The sequence below is a fragment of the Danio aesculapii genome, chromosome 19 (genome assembly GCF_903798145.1).
Source record: "Danio aesculapii chromosome 19, fDanAes4.1, whole genome shotgun sequence".
Classification (NCBI taxonomy): domain Eukaryota; kingdom Metazoa; phylum Chordata; class Actinopteri; order Cypriniformes; family Danionidae; genus Danio; species Danio aesculapii.
Window position 1 is genome coordinate 34,351,492 of NC_079453.1, and position 22,123 is coordinate 34,373,614.

Here is a 22,123-nt window from a genome sequence, read left to right on the forward strand (position 1 = left end):
CTGATGCTGTGAAAACATTTGCAACATATGGTAGACACGGGCTGGCATCCAAGCGTTTAGTGCTTTACTGATCCCAGCTTGCTATTGTTTTTCTTCCTCTAGTGATAGAGGTGATATAGAGAAGTAAATTAGAAAAGTAAAACTTTGCTCTTTCATTGTCGCTATTGTTAATGCTCATGTACGTTCTGACAGATGCTTCAGACAGGTATGTTTGCTAGATGGGTAATGCTTTTTTTGAGCTTATGAGGATTAATGTAGATGACTCATGCAGTGTGTCAGCTTACCATATTTTATGGAGTAAAACAACAATGTCTGCTTTCTATCTGTGCGACTTTTGGTGTCACTTAAACAAAATCATATACCGGCATGCTTACAAAGTTTTATCAAATCCATTCTTATGCTCTGAAAGCATTTAATGACTTTCTGTGCAAATTTCTAAAAACAAAAGCAAAGGATTTAATGTCCTTTTTTCTAATGTTGTTGAAAACCAGGCTTTCATACTCCAAAAAAGGACTAAATCAATGTAATCACACTCTATTTTAAGTCTTCTGAAGCTCTATTATACAGTTAAAGTCAATTATCAGCCTTCTTGTGAATTAATTTTCTTTTCAAATATTTGACAAATGATGTTTAACAGAGCAAGGAATTTTTCACAGTATTTCCTATAATATTTTTTCTTCTTGAGTAATTCTTATTTGTTTTATTTCGGCTAGAGTAAAAGCAGTTTTTAATTATTTTTAAGACCATTTTAAGGTTTTATATATTATTAGCATCCTTATATATTATAATATTATTAGCCCCATTAAGCAATATTTGTTTTCGTTTGACTATAACAAACCACTGTTATACAATGACTTTCCTAATTAACCTAAGCCTTTAAATTGCAATTTATCCTGAATACTACTATCTTGAAAAAAATCTATTAAAATATTAAGTACTGTCATCGTGGCAAAGATAAAAGAAATCAATTATAAGTTAGTTATTAAAACGGTTATGTTTGGAAAATCCCATTCACTTCTGTGGGATTCCATGGAAAAGATTCTGCTGTAAACCTTTCTTTTTGTTTTCCATTGAAGGAAGAAAGTAATTTGGGTTTTGAAGGGCATGAGGAAGAGTAAACGATGACAGAATCATAACTCTTAGTTGAACTATTGTTATGTTCTTTGTTGACTTCATTTAATTTGAAGTACCTGACCCAATCTCTTTTCCCCTTCATTCAGGACATCATGAACTGTGAGAAGAGTTATGATTCCCTGCCCAACTTCACTGCTGCTGACTGTAAGTTGCTCTCTCTCTCTCTCTCTCTCTCTCTCTCTCTCTCTCTCTCTCTCTCTCTCTCTCTCTCTCTCTCTCTCTCTCTGTCTGAGATGGAAATCATTATTTGTTACCGTTGCTGACTGTTCATGCACAATAATGAGGCCACAAGCCACTAGAGACGGCTGAACATTGCCCACTCAGAATCAAGTGGAGCAAAATTATTCAGAGTAACGATGGAAATAAGTATTTAAACCTTTGTTTTTTTGGTATAAATGTGTAAGATGTTTATCGATTCATATTGATTATTGATTCAGACTCTTTAAAGCTGCCTTAGATACCACAAAAATGTCTTTAATCCTGCTCAGAGGTGGCATAAATTCATATACACACAGAAATTCAGATTAGCAAAATTGGATGATTGTAAAAGCATAAATTAATTTCATGTTTCATTTGTTAAAATTGTAGAATTTAGGGATCACAAATTTGATCATTTACAGGGTTCATATCATAGACTGTAAAAGATATGGACATAGCATCCGTGACGTCACCCATAGGCATTCTGAAGAATGCAAAAGAAGTTACAAGTAGACGTGGCCAACCTGCGCCATTTCGTTCGCATGTCATCGCACTGACCAGGGGATACCAAACAAGGGAAAAGAGGCGGAGCTACAGATGCTCAGACAGGCCTTTCTTTGGGAGAAATGCTGTAATGGAAAATATGTTGTCTCTGGCATAGCTTCCAAATATTGTCAATGTAATGCAAACTTGAGATGTGTTACATTTTTTGAGAGGTACATGGGTAGATGCCATAGACTGTAAAAGATATAGACGTAGTATCCGGGATGTCACCCATAGGTTTCTGAAGAACCCAAAAGAAGCTACCAGTAGGCATGGCCAACTGTCGCCTTTTTGTTCGTGCGTCATCGCACCGCCCTGGTAACATTAAACAAGGGCAAAGAGGCGGAGCGTGAGCGGAGCTACAGACACCTGTTAGCATTTTGCTTAATACCTCATTACCTGCAATTCGTTTGTGTTCTGACCACATGTGCTTGGTTGTACACTATATCAATAAAGTGTTTAGACTTTTAAAAACACTGTTGTAATGCATTGAGCCATTAAGTATTGTTCTTATGTTTTTCTACAGGAGGAAAAGACAAATTACTTCCCAACAAGTTACTTCCTAGTTTGTGTTAGTAAATGCAAATCTATTTATGAATCAATCTAATCAATCTGTCAGATTCTGGAGTGCTTAAACAAAACATATACATTTATAGGGATGGTATAAGTATATCATTTCACTCACCTGGGAAATGGAGGCAACTTGAATGGTTTTTGAGCACAGTTAAGTGCACACAGCATGCCATATTATATGATAATTGTAGAAAATAATGCCAAAAGGCAACTGACTGTGTAAAGCCATATAAAACAAAACAGAACCCAGTACGACAGTACGACTAGGCCTTTCACTATAATCAATATATCGACTTATCGCATGACACATGAACATGACCTCAATCATTTTTGGTGATGCAATATATTTTGCCCGCACATAAAAAAAAAGCAATTCTACCAACATTTTAGCTGATGGTGCGACATCTCTATCTCTATTAGAGGTGTCAGTGTCAGTATGGTAAAAAAAACACTGTAGTATTTACTATAAATTACTGTAATATATTTTCATCTGAGTGTCTGTCAACTGAACCATAGATCAGGTAGCAGATATTGCAGTTGTTGTCTCCCTTGTTTCACATTCGGATTCCAATGCCTAATTGTTAATATTGACAAAAATTAAATTAAATATTCTTAAGAATAAAATATGATGTGTTCTTTTGAAGAGTGGACTTATTGTGATGATATTGTATTTTCATTCCGGCTTTATATGACGAGTGGCATAAAATGTTCTTAAAATGACAATAATATCGTTTATCACAATATATTTTGGTGCAATACCTGTATATTGTACAACAAAAATAGATATTGTGACAGGCCTTGATTGAATTAAAAAAATGATCCTGTAAATGCTTTACCCCTCAATCAGTGGTATTTCTGTAATTATTTTAGATTCTAAGTAGTAAATATCCAGCAAAACCTTTTAAATTGGATGTTAAATGTAGTTTAGTAGCTTATCAATCCCTGTATTAAACTCTGAAATCAATAGTGCAAGTCTAAAATACTGTGTAAACAGCTAGACACCGAGTTAAAATGTGTTTAGACTTTGGACTGTGGTATTTCCTACAGCTAACTGGATTATACATTTATGCATATAAGTTTTGCTATCCCCACTAAGGAGCAGGTAATAACACCAGACAACAAAACAAACCACATATTATTTTGTGGAAAAGGAAAGCAGGGAATTTTAGAGTACCATCACATGCCCCTTACATTTACCCATATGTCGTCTTATTATACTACGGTATCCTATGGGAATTAATGTCACCACTTATGTGAATTGCAGGTACATATTAAAGTGAATTGCGTGGAAGGCATTACTGTGCTCTCCAAAGCATCCGAGTACAAAACCATCGGCATAATAGCTCCACTCTAAACTATGTTATGAAACAGATAATTGTAATTGGCCCACTATAGATGCTTAGAGATCTCAGAGAACATGATCTTTGGTTGGGTTGACAGAAGGTAGTCAGCAGAAGGCTTTTCATGCTCTAATCTCTTTGTCTGAAGAGAGACCGCTCTCCTGCCCTTCACAGCTCACTCCACAGCCACTGGCTTCATGCCTGGCATGTCACGGTCAGGCCTGGCTTTCTCTGATGACCTCAGACCTGTGTGCCTTTTGCATGGTGAGGCACAGGCTGCCGAAACCATAGGAAGGCAGAATCTGGGGCAGAGAGGAATATGCTAAAGTCACTGAGGTTTCTCCTCCCAGCACTAAAGGACATCCATAATGTCCTCACAGTTCCATGCACAAGTGATCAACACTAAATAGAGTTGTAAAGCAGGTCCGAAATGTTTTGGTGGTCCTCAAACAGCAATCATGAAAACGAAAGTCTTGTGAAGTTCATATGATGATTGTTTCATGTTGATGGTAAGAATTATTAGATGTGGACAACAAGACATGGTGTCTGTAAACCAGCATCACAAATTAACTGTTCCATTAAGTGGCAACTAGTGCAAAAAAATTATTACGATATCAAGTTTCATATCATTCGATATCGATATTTATTGAATATTTTTCAGCAATACATTTAGGCAGATTAGGATTTAAAAAAAAATGTAACCACTTTATTTTAATTTACCAACATTACTAAGGCAAATAGTTTTAATAGTCAAAAACAAAAATATTTGAACAAAGTATCTGATCTCTTTATAATAAAATAAACATAAGTGTTAAAGTGACTCTTAAACTTGATAAATAAAATGTTAAAGTGTAAATACTGAACAATCAAAGCAAACTTTAAGGTGTGAATAATAATTATACAGTAAACCTCAAATTCTGTCAACAAAACAAATTATGATAATCAAATCCGAGCTTTCAAGTAAATGAACTAACCATCATTATTCAAATACATGCTGAACATTACAAATTGTGAAGCTGAATGACAATATTACCCCTATGCTAAAAAAATCGTTCAGATGGGGAGCTTGTGGCTGTGATGCATAAGAAAAGAAACCAAAAAAGCCACTCGGGTGACATACTTGCATCCTTTTTTATTTACAATCGCTTCACTGCTGCAAGCCATGGCACTTATTTTCGCGTGTGTTGCTATTCTGACCTGAAGTGACAAGCGTGCGCATGGATTCCTTGACCATTTACAATGCGTTTTGCGCTCGCGCTCCCTGGCGTCTCTCGTAACTAGGCGACAATCAAGTTTTTTTCCAGAGAATGACAAATGAACAAACCATTGCTGCAGTTTCGATACAAGTTTATGAAAAGTAAAAACCGCTGCAGTGTTTGGATGAGGTAATTACCCTGCCGTTATTTCTGAAATTTGTATATTCCATACAAAGCGTGAAGCAGATGGGTTAGTTCTACTTGCATGAAGCGTGGTGCGCACGTGGCATTCTGAAAAGTTCAGATGTTTTCAATTAGGTGCAGGTGGAAAATGTGCGCGGTTCACATGCATGCCGCTTGCACAACACGTGCACGTCACTCCCATGTGCGCGTCATGCAAGTCGCGCTCCTCCATTGGAAATGACAAAATGACACTCTTAAGCTTATTGGCATTGCTTCCAAGGCACATGCTCAGCAGTCACATTTTTATAAAACTATAGCGCTTCATACCGAAACTACAAAGCGAATCTTTTTTTTTTTTTATCGATATTGACAATGGTGTTTGGTCAATACAGAAATTGATTTTATCGCCCAGCCCTAGTGGCAATATGTAATTATAGATTCTGAAAGTATCTGTAAATCTTTTATGTTTAATATTTAAACCGTAACAAATTACTTCGGTTTCCCAGTACTGGAATTTTCCAGTTGTGGCTGGAAGGGCATGCGCTGCGTAAAACATATGTGGAATAGTTGGCGGTTCATTCCGCTGTGGTGACCCCTGATAAATAAGGCACTAAGCCGAAGGAAAAATAAATGAATGAATGAAATTACTTCAGTTAATCAGATTACAGGTGAAACGGAGGATACCGGATGTGACTTCATGTATTTACACGGTTGCATGTAAATAAACTACATAATTTTTAAATTATGTAAAGTATAAGGTTAAGAACATGAATGTATTGGTGTTGGGATGCAATGGGATAATAGAAAACATTTTTGTAGATTGTTGCGTTTAATATTGTAATACCGATTATTATTTTGAGTAATAAAATACATAAAGAAATGTTTTAGTTTTTGGGGAAACAGAATGTCATATTCTCACTACACTGACAAAACAAGCAAAGAAACTTATTTATGATTTGGAGAATTGCTTGTATGCATTAGTAAATTAAGACTCCACATTGGTTCTGCAGCGTGAAGAACAAAACTGTGAATAATTATGTAAAGCGGGCAAATTACTGAAGTTACATGACTTCAGTGGAGCGTGAGCTATGCACTCTTGCTCACATTCCCATTATAAACACGCAAGATGTCTACAGTGTGAAATTAATCCTTTGTATCTGTGCTTTGTTGAAAATGTGCATAATTCTACTGCTGATTGTTGCAAAAACACACAAAAAATAAAATACATTTAGTTTTAATCTAAATGTATCGATAATTTATTGATCTATCAAACCCCAATTTTATCTGGATTTTTATCAATCATTTCCCTGTAACCTCCACCAAAAGCTGCTGCAGTTTTCCCCAGAACAGAAGTTTTTATCAATAATAGCAAAAATCACAAATTTCAAGAGTTTCGTCACTCTACATATGTAATTTATATGAATATAAATAATTTGGGAGAAATTGGGCTCCTGAATTGACCCCTTCAGGACTCCACAAGTAGTATTCAAACACTGATCTATATTCCCCTATTTGTACAAGTCTGTTGCTTATTTCATTTTTCATCCAAGAACAACCCCTCCAATGCCATACTTTTCTAATAATTAATGATCTATGATAAAGTGTAAAGCTTTTTTAAACACACCCACTGCATATTTCATCTGCATATTTCATGTGCATAGATCTGTTTATCTGTAATGTAATGTCTTCAATTAATTCCATAAATGCCGTAGATGTACATATGTTCGACCTGAATTTATTCTATCAACTAACATAATCATTCTTCTCCATAATATCTATGTAGACATACAATATGATATTTAGATAAAACATGCAATATTTTTCTGAATATACTTAACACACAATTTTTTAACAGTCATGCATACTTAACATACACATTTATTAATATACAATTTTAAAGAATTTAAATATCATCAGCAATGTTTCATAGGCTTTACCAGTATCAGTTTCATCAACCGGTAAATGGTCACTTATAGCATTAATTTAATTGTGCAGGGACATTAATTAATTAAACCAAACCTGGTGTTAATAAGGTCATAGATAATTGCAGATTAGGTGTCCATACATGAAGTATTTATTAGTTAGCACACATTAGCACAGCTATTGATCTCTCTGTTGACCTTTTAGGCCTGAGGCTGCTTGGGATTGGCAGGAACCAGTACATTGACCTAATGAACCAGTGCAGATCTTCCAAAGTAAGTCTCTCCTGGCTTTACACTGTAGATCAATTAGGATCTTGTGGTTAACTTCTGTGGAGGCTCTCCTAGGATTTCAACATGGTGTTCATTAGATATCTGGATGGCTTCATGGGTCCCTTTGAAGATGAAAGATCTGATACATAGTGAGCCATGCTTTGTACACTCAGCGATAACCTCACTGTTGCCTAAGCAGCATCTGTTTGTGCCTAGAAATTTTTCCGGAGGAAATCAGCTCGGGATCTCCTGCCAGCAAAACCTGTGGAGATCACGGTAGAGCCCTGGTGGGTGGTGCAGACTGGATACATCACTGAGGATGACATCAGGGTGAGGCAGAATAATTGATCAATGTCTTATTAATGAAAAAAGAAAAGTATATTACTTCAAAAAAATGAGAATGGAACTTAGTTACTCTTATAATGTTTCTGTTATGATGCAACTTAGTGTCTAGGTAATACCAGTGACTTTTATTTTGAGTTATAGAAAGCAAAACATCAGAAAACACGCTGCTACGTTTTCCATCTGCATGATATTGTCGGAAGATGTAATCTCTCATAGTCATTGATTTCAGAAGGTTTTGTAACTGGAGTGGAATGTCTTTGGAGTTTAACGCTTTTGTCCTGGGTTGATTTCAGATCTGTTCTGTGGCGGAGAAGGCAGCCATTGATAAGATGATAGATTCTGGACCCCAGCTGGCTGGATCAATGGAGTACAATGTGGTTCTGAGTGAGTGTCGATTTGACAGTTCCAGACTTATAGAGTCTTAGATGAACAACCACTTGAAATTATGATAATAAAGCCAGCTCATGTTTTATACTTTAATAATAATAATAAATTAATCGATTCGTACATCCATTTTTTATGCTATATGCAGTGCAAAATCAACAAAATGTTGGAAGTTTGTGATATTGCGTAATTTGTCATTTCACTTCAAAATAGTTTTAAATAAATTTAAATTATGTAAATGTAAATTATTCCTAAAGTCATTAAGCTTCAGACAAGGATTACAACCTCTTTATTCATCTAACATTATATATAATGCGATATATATGATATTCATGTTTAAAAGAAATGTTTTAATTACTGTTATTTTTTTATATGATACTTTATTAAGTTTTTATTGGCAATTAAACGATAAATAAAATAAAAGAGTAAAAATGGCTGAATCCTGGAGAGATATTTTTTACTAATTAGCTTTGTACTAATATTGCGTAATTTGTAATGAAATGGAATGTGTATTTATATAGCGCATTTATTGTGTGTGGCCATATACCCAAAGCGCTTCACAATCATAAGGGGGTCTCTCCACACCACCACAAGTGTGCAGCTATTGGTGGAGTGGAGAGACAGTGACAGAGCCAATTTGTGGTGGATGGGGATGATTGGGAGACCATGATCGTAAGGGTCATTTGAGGGACTTTGGCCAGGACACCGGGGTTACACCCCTACCCTTTACGAGAAGTGCCATGGGATTTTTAATGACCACAGAGAGTCAGGGCCTTGGTTTAACGTCTCATCCGAAAGACGACGCCCACTGACAGTATAGTGTCCCCATCACTTTACTAGGGCATTAGGACTCACACAGACCACAGGTTGAGCGCCCCTGCTGGCCTCTCTAACACCACTTCCAACAGCAACCTAGTTTTCCCATGTGGTCTCCCGTCCAGGTACTAGACAGGCTCAGCCCTGCTTGGCTTCAGTGAGTAACTGGTCTTGTGCAGAAAGGTGATATGGCTGTGGCAGTTCATCCCAAAATAGCACCCATAACTACTAATTTATGGTGCATATGTTTTTAATTTATACATTTTACAAAGTGGCCTGCTTTTATAGACAAAACATTGTGACAGTGAATTAAACTGTAACTCTTTAACTGCAGGATGCCACAGCCATATCACCCTGCAGCCGATTACTCACTGAAGCTAAGCATGACTGAGCCTGGTTACTACCTGGATGGGAGACCACATAGAAAAACTAGGTTGCTGTTGAAAGTGGTGTTAGTGAAGTTGAGATCCAGTCCATACTGGTCAGTGCAGAGCTGTCCATTGGCCTGTGCAGATTATTGGTTTCCATGAACAGCAGATAATGGCAGCATGCTCAAAGTGTGGGGCAATTTTGAAGTCACACCAGTACGACCTCTACCAATATGTAGCCGCACATGCAGGAAAAGTGGTTGCAAAATACCACCATTTAGTCCCAGTGTGAAGCTCTGTGTTCTTATGGATGGTACATTCAGAACAAGAAGTTTCTACAGTATATATTTATTTTCTCATGTTTTTGCAGGTTTGTACAACCGTGGCTATATATATCTAGATGTGCCCATATCAGATGACAGCTGTATATCAGGTATGAACTATAGATGATTTGTTAGCTCTTTGCTGAGTTCATAATGAAAATCAGTAACCCTTTGCTTGGTTTGACCATTTTGCCAAAGATTTTGCTCAGATTTACATTGTACGTAATAGCGGATTGCAGAATCATTGAACAAACTAGGATATTGGGAATCACAAATCAGAAAAAACATTCAGGGTACCAACCAGTGTTCAAATTATAAATGTAGTCAATATTTGAAGTGTCTTAAAACCTTTCATCAAAGTTGTCCTAAATTTATTGATCATCACCTATTCTTGTCCTTGGACGTGTTCAAAAATATTTTTTGATTCACTTTAAATGTTACCTACTGTACATTTACTAAGGGGGCAAATATTTATTTTGGTAAGGTTAATTTGTATAATATACTGTATATCCATGCTTTAGTGAATCAAATTCACATGTTTTTGTTCAGTTACACCCAGGGCTTGATATTAACACCCGACAACCCGTCAAATGTGGGTAGATTTCAACTGTGTATTTCAACTGTGGGTAGATTTCAACTGTGTAAGACCACGGCTCCCACTAGCCACTTTGGCTGGTTGAAAATAATTTTTAAATTGTAGTTTTCTTTAAAGCATAAAACATAATGGTTTTAATAACTCATTTCTAATAACTGATTTCTTTCATCTGTGCTGTGATGACTGTAAATAATATTTTACTAGATATTTTTCAAGATACTAGTATTCAGCTTGTGTCATTTAAAGCTTAACTAGGTTAATTAGGTTAACTAGGCTAGTTGGGGTAATTAGGCAAGTCATTGTATGACAGTGGTTTGTTCTGTAGACAATTGAAAAAATATATATAGCTTAAGGAGGCTAATAATATTTACCTTAAAATGTATTTTAGAAATTTAAAACAGTTAAAAATAAAATAAAACCAATAAGACTTTCTCCAGAAAAAAATTACAGGAAATACTGTGAAAAATTCCTTGCTCTGTTAAAAATCACTTGGGAAATATTTTAAAAGCATATAAACATAAGGGCTAATAAATTTGACTTCAACTGTAGTTTTCAGTGTTTTGTGGGGTATTGAGTATATTCTGACCTGCAGTAACCTCTGATTGTCTATTTCAGCAGATTCTCAAAGACATAATATATTTAAAATTAAAAAAACAATGACATGTTTGCATCCCTGCACCAATAAATGTATGAAAATAAAGCTTGGTCTTATTATTTTAAAGTTTGTCTTCTATTGTTGAGAGCATAGGTGTCTATTCAAATATAAACTATTTTCAATTTTACTTTATTTTTAGGCTATGTAGATACAAACACCTATACTACAATAAAAGTGTCTATCAGTGCTCTAGACCTGTCATTTTCTGACCGCTGACTAATATTTTCATGCAAAGACTGCTGGGCGTGATCATGCATTAACAATGGTTTGATCCGCTGTAGGGGTGGTTAAATGTATAGTTATATTATCTATTAATTATTATTATATAAGATACGGATTAGAGCTAAGTATTTGTCACTAATAAAGGGTTGACCACCTAAATATTTTAAATGTGTCTTTACATATAAATATCATTATCTGTAACTTGCACCCTGTACACAAGCTCTTCTTGGGTGTGATTTTTCAGTGCCGCCGCTTGAGGGTTTTGTCATGAACCGAGTCCAGGGTGATTATTTCGAAACGCTGCTCTACAAAATCTTCGTTTCCATTGATGAGCAGACTAATGTGTCAGAGGTACATATTACATTTCCCCTTTGAAGTGCACTTGCCGTCTCTTTTCTTTTTCAAGGATTCTGCTTGTCTCTGAGCCTCTCATAGCACTTTTGTATTTGTCATTTCAGCTGGCTAATGTACTGGAGATTGACTTGGGCCTGGTGAAGGTACGTGTCGTGCAGGGCTGAAAATGGAGGGCCATTTACATGGAATGTTTGATATGTAATGATGCCTTTATAGCTGGCTAGGAGGGCGGTGAATCCCAGGATGCACCGGTGCTGGTATTACCGCCGCTGCAAAGGCAATTTTCCAAATCCGTTGGCCTTTTGATGGCTTGTGAAATGAGTCCTTTTTTGAATGTACGATGCAGACTGTGGAGAACCATTGTGTTCATACATTCCCTTTGTAGCCGTTTAGCCCCATTTCAGTATCTGGCAGAGTAGAAAACAAGCTTATTCATGAGATCCGTCAAGAAAACCCATAACTCCTTATTAGAAGAGCCAACGCTGACGGGCCTCAAAGGACACGATCTTTACCAATGAATTTATTTTTACTGGGGAAAGGCAGTATTCATTTTCATTATCTCTCTGACATTTTGCTAAGACAAATAGGACGAAACGTTTACTGCAGTCATCCTATTAGCGAAAACCAGTTTATTTAGTAAATGATGATAACAGTACATTTGAATTGATCCATTGCTGCCAATGTTTATGTGTGGTGGACAATTTGATGAAGACATTGGAGAAGCTTGAATATTGGATTGGAATTAAAGCTTCTTCTTTTTGATGAATAACCTGTTCATAAAGTCAGTGGGAATAAGTGTGTAAGAATGGGGTTTTATGAACGTAATACATTATTATAGTACAGGTGATGCTGGGCCTTATACCAAGTTTTTGTAGACTATTGCCATTCATATGGCCACTTTATTAGGTACACCTGTCCAACTGCTTTTTAATGCAAAATTCTAATCAGCCTATCACTTGGCTGCAACTCAATGAATTTAGGCATGTAGACATGGTCAAGACGATCTGCTGAAGTTCAAACCGACCATCAGAATGGGGAAGAAAGGGGATTTAAGTGACTTTGAACGTGGCATGGCTGTTTGTGCCAGGCGGGCTGGTCTGAGTATTTCTGCTGATCTACTGGGATTTTCACGCACAATCATCTCTAGGGTTTACAGAGAATGGTCCAAAAAATAGAAAATATCCAGTGAGTGGCAGTTCTGTGGGCACAAATTCCTTGTTGATGCCAGAGGTCAGAGGAGAATGGCCAGACTGTAACAGTAACGGCAACAGTAACTCAAATAACCCCTCGTTTCAACTGAGCTGTTGCACAGAAGAGCATCTCTGAATGCACACCACATTGAACCTTGAGGCGGATGGGCTACAGCAGCAGAAGACCGCACCGGGTGCCACTCCTGTCAGCTAAGAACAGGAAACTGAGGCTACAATTTGTACTGGCTCATCAAAAATGGACAATAGAAAATTGGAAAAATGTTGCCTGGTCTGATGAGTCTCGGTTTCTGCTGCGACATTCAGATGGTAGGTTCAGAATTTGGAGTCAACAACATGAAAGGCGTGAATCCATTGTGCCTTGTATCGACGGTTCAGGCTGGTGGTGATGGTGTAATGATGTGGGGGATATTATCTTGGCACACGTTGGGTCCATTAGTACCAATTGAGCATCATGTCAACGCCACAGCCGACCTGAGTATTGTTGCTGACCATGTCCATCCCTTTATGACCACAGTGTACCCGAGTGGGTACTGGTGGCTACTTCCAGCAGGAAAACGCATCATGTCATAAAGTGCGAATCATCTCAGACTAATTTCTTGAACATGACAATGAGTTCACTGTACTCAAATGGCCTCCACAGTTACCAGAACTCAATCTAATAGAGCACCTTAGGGATGTGGTGGAATGGGAGATTCGCATCATGGATGTGCAGCCGACAAATCTGCAGCAACTGCATGATGCTATCAAATCATTATGGACCGAAATCTTTGAGGAATATTTCGAGTACTTTGTTTAATCTATGCCACAAAGCATTAAGGCAGTTCTGAAGGCAAAAGGAGGTCCAACCCGGTTCTAGAAAGGTGTACCTAATAAAGTGGCCATGAGTATATATATGTATGTATATATATATATATATATTAATAAACTGCAGAAGGCTTTTTTAATAAATTAACTCTCTTAAGGACATTTTAGCAGTGTCACCAGGAAATGTATTAATGATAAAATCTTATTTAATTTATGTATTCATTTATTTGTTGTTTTTCAATTGTTTATTTATTAATGAAATAAAGGAAAATAGCCTTTGTTACTGACATGCCATTAAATTAAAATTCATCATCATCCTTGTATATCAATAATATTTATATTATTCCTTGCATGATTTATATAATTCGATTCTGCTCATTATACACAATGAAAACTCTCACGTAACATAAAAATTATCCAATTATATCAATGTTTTATTTTTGGATAATCAATTTTGTAAGTTAATTACACATATTCAACTATAACAAGATAAAAATGCAATAAAGTATAGTGAAAAAGATATTTCCACTCCTACCCATTCTAAATGATTATTAACAGCAACAACAAAAACAAAAACATTCTTTACAGAACATTAAATTGCACACACTAAATTTAACTACCAAATTTTAAATACCAATGTGTCGGTGCTTTTTGGATAAGGGATTCACAGAGATGGCACTTCAAGGCACTTGAAAAGTGAGTGAAAAAATGTAAAAGGCACAATTATTTATTCACATTATTAACAAAACTTATGATTTTTTTGGTAATCATTTACCAAATTTCAAGTATACCTACATAATTCAACAAACAAAATTGGTAGCATTTAAAAATAATGGTCCTTTTGTTAATGTAAGTTAATGTATTCATTACCATGAACTATTATATGAACAATCCTTTACAGCATTTATTAATACTCATTATTCAACATTTAATAATGCATTATTAAAATCCATTGTGCTTACTAGCATCAGCAAATGTTCAAATGATCTAACAATGAACTAATGTTAACAAAGATGAATAAATACTGTAATATATGTATTCATTGGGTAACACTTTACAATAAGATTGGATTAGTTAATGCATTTACTAACATGAGCAAACAATGAACAATACGTTTATTACAGTATTTGTTCATGCTAATTGCATTAGTAAATGAAAATAAAGTCATTCATTGTTCATTCATCTTTACTTATGGTGCATTAAGCAATGTTTACAAGTATCAACCAGATTATTAAAGTTCGTCGAGGCAAACTTTGCGGCTGGCTTAGAAAAGCCTGTTAAATAGATAGAGAGTTAAATATGAAAATAGATAGATAGATAGATAGATAGATAGATAGATAGATAGATAGATAGATAGATAGATAGAGAAAATGGTGTTCTATATCTTATCCTTAATGTTTAGTACGCATTTCTAGCATGGTAAAGCACTTAGCTAATCATTATTTGCGTGACATACAAGAATTACGGTGTGCTAGCATGAGTCAAATGACCCAATCCCCACTTCTCTACGATGTTCTGATGCTGAGATATAGCTGCTGTTTTATGGTTGCTAGTTTAGTCTGTTTTGTTGCTATGGAGTTGATTGACAGCTTAGACTGATGATGTATCAAAGCTTCTTGCCAGTATGATCCATTTAAATCAACCCCCATGTCGCTATAACACTGCAGCATGAAGATATCAATCTGGGCCTTTATAATGGCAGTCTATGGGGCAGTTGCTAGGGTGTGGCTAAAACGTTAAAAGGCCATCAGTGATTGGCTGCTGGCTAGACTGAGTTCCTAGAAGGAGATACAGACAGAATTTTAAGTCTCAGAAGAATAATATCACAAGCCAACCTAATTAGGATGTTATTCATTCATTCATTCATTTTCCTTTCGGCTTAGTCCCTTTAATAATTCAGGGTTGCCACAGCGGAATGAACTGCCAACTTATCCATCACATGTTTCACGCAGCGGATGCCCTTCCAGCTGCAACCCATCTCTGGGAAACATCCATACACACTCACCCACACTCATACACTACGGACAATTTTAGCCGTCCCAATTCAAATATACCACAAGTCTTTGGACTGTGGGGGAAACCGGAGCACCCGGAGGAAACCCACGCGAACGCAGGGAGAACATGCAAACTCCACACAGAAATGCCAACTGACCCCGCCGAGGCTCGAACCAGCGACTGTCTTGCTGTGAGGCGACAGCACTACCTACTGCGCCACACATTAGGATGTTATTAATGCATTAATAAATGTTGTACTATGATTAATAAATACTGTTCATAATTAATTCATACATTAATTAATGAAACCTTATTGTAAAGGGTGACCGTTCATTGTTTATTTTAGTCATTTAATTAACCATTATTTTTAAGCTTTACCACAAAACCTCCTACAGATCTTCTTATTCTCATCATAATTTCAATCACACTGAGGGAATGCAGTATGAGCCGAAATCCTGACCTACTTTCTCCAGTACCATTCAATCTTCCTCAAGAGCCGACAGAGTTTTATCTTTATATGTGACAGTACGGCAATTTTCTTTTCTGTTCCACTTCGCCTAGACCCGCATGGAGAATAACCTCTGGATAAAAGAAGCGAATATGTATTCATAACCTTAGCGACTGAGTCAGATGCAACAGATTTCACATTTGTTGTTGTCGTGAGGTGAAAAGGCCAAATGGAAATGGTGTTTTGGCAAGATGCTGCTGTGATAATGTTTATTATCATAAAGCTGTTTCCGATACCGTTATGGATTATTCATGAAGATGTCTGGAGGCTTTCCAAATGCAATTCAGAGACTAGTCGATGAAATTAATGGTGTGGCATGTTATTATATTTGTCAATAATCACAGCTCTTTTTTTTTTTCTCACCAAAGACTTTTCTCTGTTATTTTCCAGAATGCAGTGTCCATGTATTGTCGCCTGGGGTTTGCTATCAAAAAGGGTCAGGTGATCAGCCCGGACCAGCTGCACCCCTCATGGAAGAGTGCGCCTTCGGTCAACAGACTCAAGTATGAAAACACACACCTGACACTGATGAATAGGCTCTTAAAACTCTTGAGAAATCTTTGAGAAATCAGCAAAACTCCAACTCAGGCAGACGAGCCGCACTCATATACTGAGCTTTTGTACTATATGGTTGGTCTGAGTGGACACTGTCCTGGTGTTTTTGGTGCGCTGTACAAATAGGACGGGCAATAATTATTAATTTTCTAATTAATGCCTTTAAGTGAGTTAAAAGTAAGGTTGAATGAATTGAATATTGTTTTTTTAATAAATACAGCTATGAAAAAAAAACATTTGAAAATTTACTGAAATCTTGCTACTTTAAAGTTATTTTAGTAAAATGTATTTTCATTTTACTCTTTATTTTATTTTTAATTAAATTAAGTTAAATTTTATTTAATTCAGTTCAATTCTATTTTATTTTATTTTATTTACTAGATTTCATTTTTATTTTATTTTTAACTAATGACACTTTTTGTTTTCCTCCTAATTTTTTTATTTAATTTAACTTATTTTTTAAAAATGTAGATTTTTTAAAATTGTATTTTCAATTTAATTTAATTTAATTCATTTTAATTTTTAATTACTTGACATTTTTGGTTTACTCTTAATTAATTTTATTTAATTTTATGTTTAATTGAATTTTTATTTAATTAATTTTTACATAATTTTTTTAAATTAATTTACTTTAATTTAATTTATTTTACTTCAATTTTGTTTTACTTTTAACTACTTATGCCATTTTTCATTTAACTCTTAATATATTTATTTTATTTTTAATTTAATTTAATTTTAAAAAATTATATTTAATTTATTTAATTTGAATTTTTTTAAACTACTTATGCCATTTTTTGTTTTACTCTTTATATATTTTATTTTATTTTTAATTTAATTTATTTTTTATTGTTATTTTTTATTTAATTAAATTTATTTTATTTTTATTTTATTTTTAACTTAATATGACCTTTCTTATGAATGTGAAATAAAAATAAATAAATAAAAACAACCATTTTCAGACACACTACCAGTGACCCAGTGAAAAAAAATGCTCTAAATCACAATATTTTTATTTGAAATTTGGAAGAAATATGGTTGGCCTTAGTGGACTCTGACCTGGTGTTTTGTTTTTAATTTTCTGAATAATTTTAAGTAAGAAAAAATTAAAGTTGAATGAATTTATTTTATGATTTTTAAATGGCTCAAATCGTCTTTTAATACATACAGCTATAAAAAAGAGACATTTCTGAAAATGTTCTGAAAACATTCTTTGGATTTACTATATAGTTATTTAAATAAAACTTATTTTCATTTTACTCATTTTATTTTATTTTAATTTAATTTACATTTTTTACATATATACAATAATGTCATATTTAATAAGTATGTAATAATATTTTTTTTAAATTTGGAAGAAACATTAAGAGGTCCTTTATAGAATAAAACTAAAATTAATTTTGCACTCAAATCCTTATCTAATAAATTCAGAGAAACTGAGATGGTCTCTTTTTCTATATTTCCATATATTTCTATATTTCTTTTTTTTGTATTGCTGTAATATTTGCCATATTACTATTGATGATTTTATTCATTTATACAATGATTCCATTATTTGGTGTCGCATTTTGATGTCCAGATCAAAATATATTTATAGAAATGATTTTACATACATTGAAAGCATGTTTAATTCAAGTAAAAGTCTAATTTGATGAATTAATGAATAAAATAGATTTTTATTTACTAATTGCATTACATTGGCTACATTTTCACACTATAATGTTATAGGTCAGACATTTTTAGCCTCTGGCATGTATTTTTGCACCATGCAATGTGTATGAGGATCTTTTCTGTAACTGTAAATACTGTATGGCAATATGGATGAGGATGGTTTTAAAATTCTGTGTTAAAACAAAAATGCCATAGTGCAAACGTAGCTCCGGTCTATTGTTTATAGTGTTTTATAACTGAGAGTCTGTCATTTCTCCAGGAGCACTATGGACCCTCAGAAGATGTTGCTGTCGTGGGAGGGTGGCAGTCCAGTGATGGAGGCAGGTTCCTCGGCCACTGATACAGACACCACCAGCCTGGAGGATCAGGGTGAGAGATGGGCTCATTGAATGATAAACAATGTAAACAGCAGCCGTGCATTATTAAACATTAGTCAGGCTCCGGTCACTACATAAATCATCATAATGAGGATTCAATTGAGTGTGTGATTGTTTTTTTCCCTCTGTGCCCTAGACACAGCCAGCGTGAGCAGTTTGAGTATCCCAGCGGCTCCCACTAAGAGGATCGCCTTTCTGTTCGACTCCACCCTCACTGCCTTTCTCATGATGGGCAATCTGTCCCCGGTTAGTGTCCCATTCACTCATTGAAGGATTTCTTTTTAAAAGAAAATTTGACTTCTGCTGAAGATCTATAACACAATTTTGTACATTTTATTTGTAAATTAAGTAAATTTAAGCATCACAACAGCACAAAAATGCTAAAGTAAATAGATTTTCATGTTTCAAGGGTCCTTAAAAAGTCTTAAATGCCCGAGTATAAAAATAAGGCCTTAATGAGTCCAAAAATGTCTTAACTCCACATTTCAGAGGTCTTAAAATTCAAATCAAACCGACCCCCTAAATAAAATTTTGTGTTCCTGTTGAAATCTATATAAATCTCCTCGTATATCATCAAGCATAAACACATAGATGGAACCAAAGTCCATTTATTGTCTCTGACAGAATCCAGTAGAAAAGGGCTTTTATTTAAGTAATTAACCAAAACAAGATCAAACTAAAGGTGGCACGGTAGGTCTGTGGTTAGCACTGTCACCTCACAGCAAGAAGGACGCTGGTTTGTGTTCTGGCTGGACCAGTTGGCATTTCTGTGTGGAGTTTGCATGTTCTCTCCGTATTCGTGTTGGTTTCCTCCGGGTGCTTTGGTTTCCCCCACAGTCAAAAGACATGCGCTATAAGTGAATTGAATAAACTAAATTGTCCATATTGTATGAGTGTGTGTGTGGGTGTTTCCTAGTACTGGTTTGCGGCTGGAAGGGCATTCGCTCTGTAAAACATATGCTGGAATAGTTGGTGGTTCATTCTGCTGTCACCTCTAAAATAGAGACTAATCTGAAGGAAAATGAATGAGGATCAAACTAAATAAAAAAAAAAAGTATCTATTAAACAATAATGAAAAACTATGCATAGAAAATATAGATGTATTAAATTAAATAATAGTCGTAAGTTATTGACATTGTAAAAAGTTATGTTTTGTTAGTGTTGTTAATGCAGTTTGGTGAAACAGATGTCACATTTTTATTATTATTATTATTATTATTATTAGTATTATTATTAGTATTATTATTAGTATTATTATTATTTTGGTTTTCCACACTTTATATACAGGTATGTATAATTAAGTGTTAAGGATGGTCATTAGTTGTGTTACTATAAAATTGGTCTTAAATTTCGTTCTGTGTGGTATTAAAAAGGTCTTAAAAAGTTTTAAATAAAACTCTGCAGATTCCCTGAAGGAATGTAAGCATCACAAAACAAAAATAAACATTCTAAATGCTACAACTGAATGTAGGAATCACCAAATGTATTATTATATATTATTCAACGAAAATTAAATATTTTAATTGTTTCAAATGAAGCACAACATCACACATAAAACCATTTTAAATGCTACAAATAAATGTAGGAATCACTATATATATATATTTATATACTTCTATTTTTATTTATATATTTATTTATATATATATATATATATATATATATATATATATATATATATATATATATATATATATATATATATATATATATATATATATATATATATATATATATATATATATATATATTTAAATACTATGAATTCAGGTGTCAGAAAATAAACTATACAGGTTTAAATGCTACATAATATAAATGCGTCTAAAAGAAAACTCTAATTAAATTACTCTAAGAGCCTCATTATCATCATCTTACAGACACACACACAAATACAAAAAAAAAATAGTTTTAATAGTTCAAGTAAATATTATCATTCATTCATTTTCCTTCAGCTTAGTCCCTTTATTCATCAGGGGTTGCCACAGCGTTCAAGGCAACTGTACATAGCATGAGTACGCCCTTGGAAACACACATACACACTCATTTTCACACACACTCATACACTACGGCCAATTTAGTTAATCAATTCACCTATAGCACATGTCTTTGGACTGTAGGGGAAACCTGAGCACCCGGAGGAAACCCACACAAACACTGTGAGAACATGCAAACTCCACACAGAAGTGACAACTGACCCAGTCGGGGCTCGAACAAGCGATCTTCTTGTTGTGAGGTGACAGTGCTAACCACTGAGTCACTGTGTTGCTCTGAATATTAACATTTTATACCATTAAGAATAAACTAAATTTCAAAATGCAAATCACAGAAAAACGCAAAGTATATAAAAAATGGATATTTAATTTGAAAAATTTGGTAAATATTACATTAATACATAGTTTGAATTAACTTTAAATGATCATTGGATAATAACAAAGGTATTATGAAAAGAAAAAATAGGGAAGTCTACTCAATTAATTATTCAATATTGGCAATGATATGATGCAATATACTGATTTAATGAGCATAAACTAAAGAAAAATAAAACCCACAATGTCTTAAATCGGAGTTCGCTATAGCAACAAGAGCAGAACAGGGTGTTTAGCGTAGTGAATGATGGTCTGCTCTGAGCACGAAAGCACTGAAATTCAATTTAGTGCACTGAACAATTTTTGTACTGCGTTGAGTCACCAGCATTAAATCTGATTCCTGAAGTAAAATCAGTTTCCAGGTTTATACTCAAGGCTTTTCCAAGATTGTCTTAAATGTGATCAAAGATATATTTTTTGATATGTGATCTAAATGCCAGCATGTCCTGTGGTTCTTTTGATGTCAGAACTTGAAGAGTCACGCCGTGACCATGTTTGAGGTGGGCAAGCTGTCTGATGAGACCCTGGACAGTTTCCTCATGGAGCTGGAGAAGGTAATACCCTTATTATAGGACACAAAAGAGGCTGAGGGACACACAGTGGACGGACAATCTTGTATTGAAATAGAAAGGGGCCACTGCCAGGGGCTGATTATACAACACACACACATTTTTCACTCTGCCACTGCTCTCATCTCTCATACACACAAAAGCATAAAGGCTGTTGCATTTCTTGTCACAAGGAAAGATGCTGCTGGTTAATACAGTAAAAACACGAACTAATAGTTATCGCCTATTTCTCTAGTTGATTGGTTACATTATAAATCGCTAGCACATTTCTAGCACAGAAATCCAAACAATAGATGGAGTCAGGTTTAAAATTCTTCTTTTGTTTATTTGATATTAGTCAAAGGTTTTTACATAGAGGATTTGGGGAATCTCCTTTTATAACTCGGTATAAAAATACCGCAAACTATTTCTTCGATTTCTTTGTTGAATAAAATTATTATGAACAGATTAAATCATTCCACACAAGTCCTAAGATGCCAAGCATTCGAATCTTTTTTTATTTCTTTTGTTTTTTCGTGATCACGATTTGATTTTCTTGTGATCTCGACATACAGAAGCAACTCATTTTCTCATGACTGCTATTTAATTTTCTCATGATCTCGACATAACAAAAAGTTGTATACATGTATACGATTATATATCATTATTT

At 34.6% G+C, this 22,123-nt stretch overlaps 1 protein-coding gene across 1 annotated transcript in view; it reads left to right on the plus strand.

Annotated features, from left to right (window-relative positions):
* The window catches only part of fam91a1 (family with sequence similarity 91 member A1), a 48,921-nt gene that overhangs the window by 10,397 nt on the left and 16,401 nt on the right, over positions 1-22,123 (plus strand). Inside the window, exons 4-14 of the mRNA XM_056479916.1 lie at positions 1,221-1,278; positions 7,295-7,362; positions 7,576-7,689; positions 7,998-8,088; positions 9,643-9,705; positions 11,312-11,418; positions 11,526-11,564; positions 16,330-16,442; positions 18,422-18,531; positions 18,676-18,785; positions 21,373-21,459. Of these exons, the coding sequence (XP_056335891.1) occupies positions 1,221-1,278; positions 7,295-7,362; positions 7,576-7,689; positions 7,998-8,088; positions 9,643-9,705; positions 11,312-11,418; positions 11,526-11,564; positions 16,330-16,442; positions 18,422-18,531; positions 18,676-18,785; positions 21,373-21,459 (960 nt within the window). The remainder of the gene's footprint in view (positions 1-1,220; positions 1,279-7,294; positions 7,363-7,575; positions 7,690-7,997; positions 8,089-9,642; positions 9,706-11,311; positions 11,419-11,525; positions 11,565-16,329; positions 16,443-18,421; positions 18,532-18,675; positions 18,786-21,372; positions 21,460-22,123) is intronic.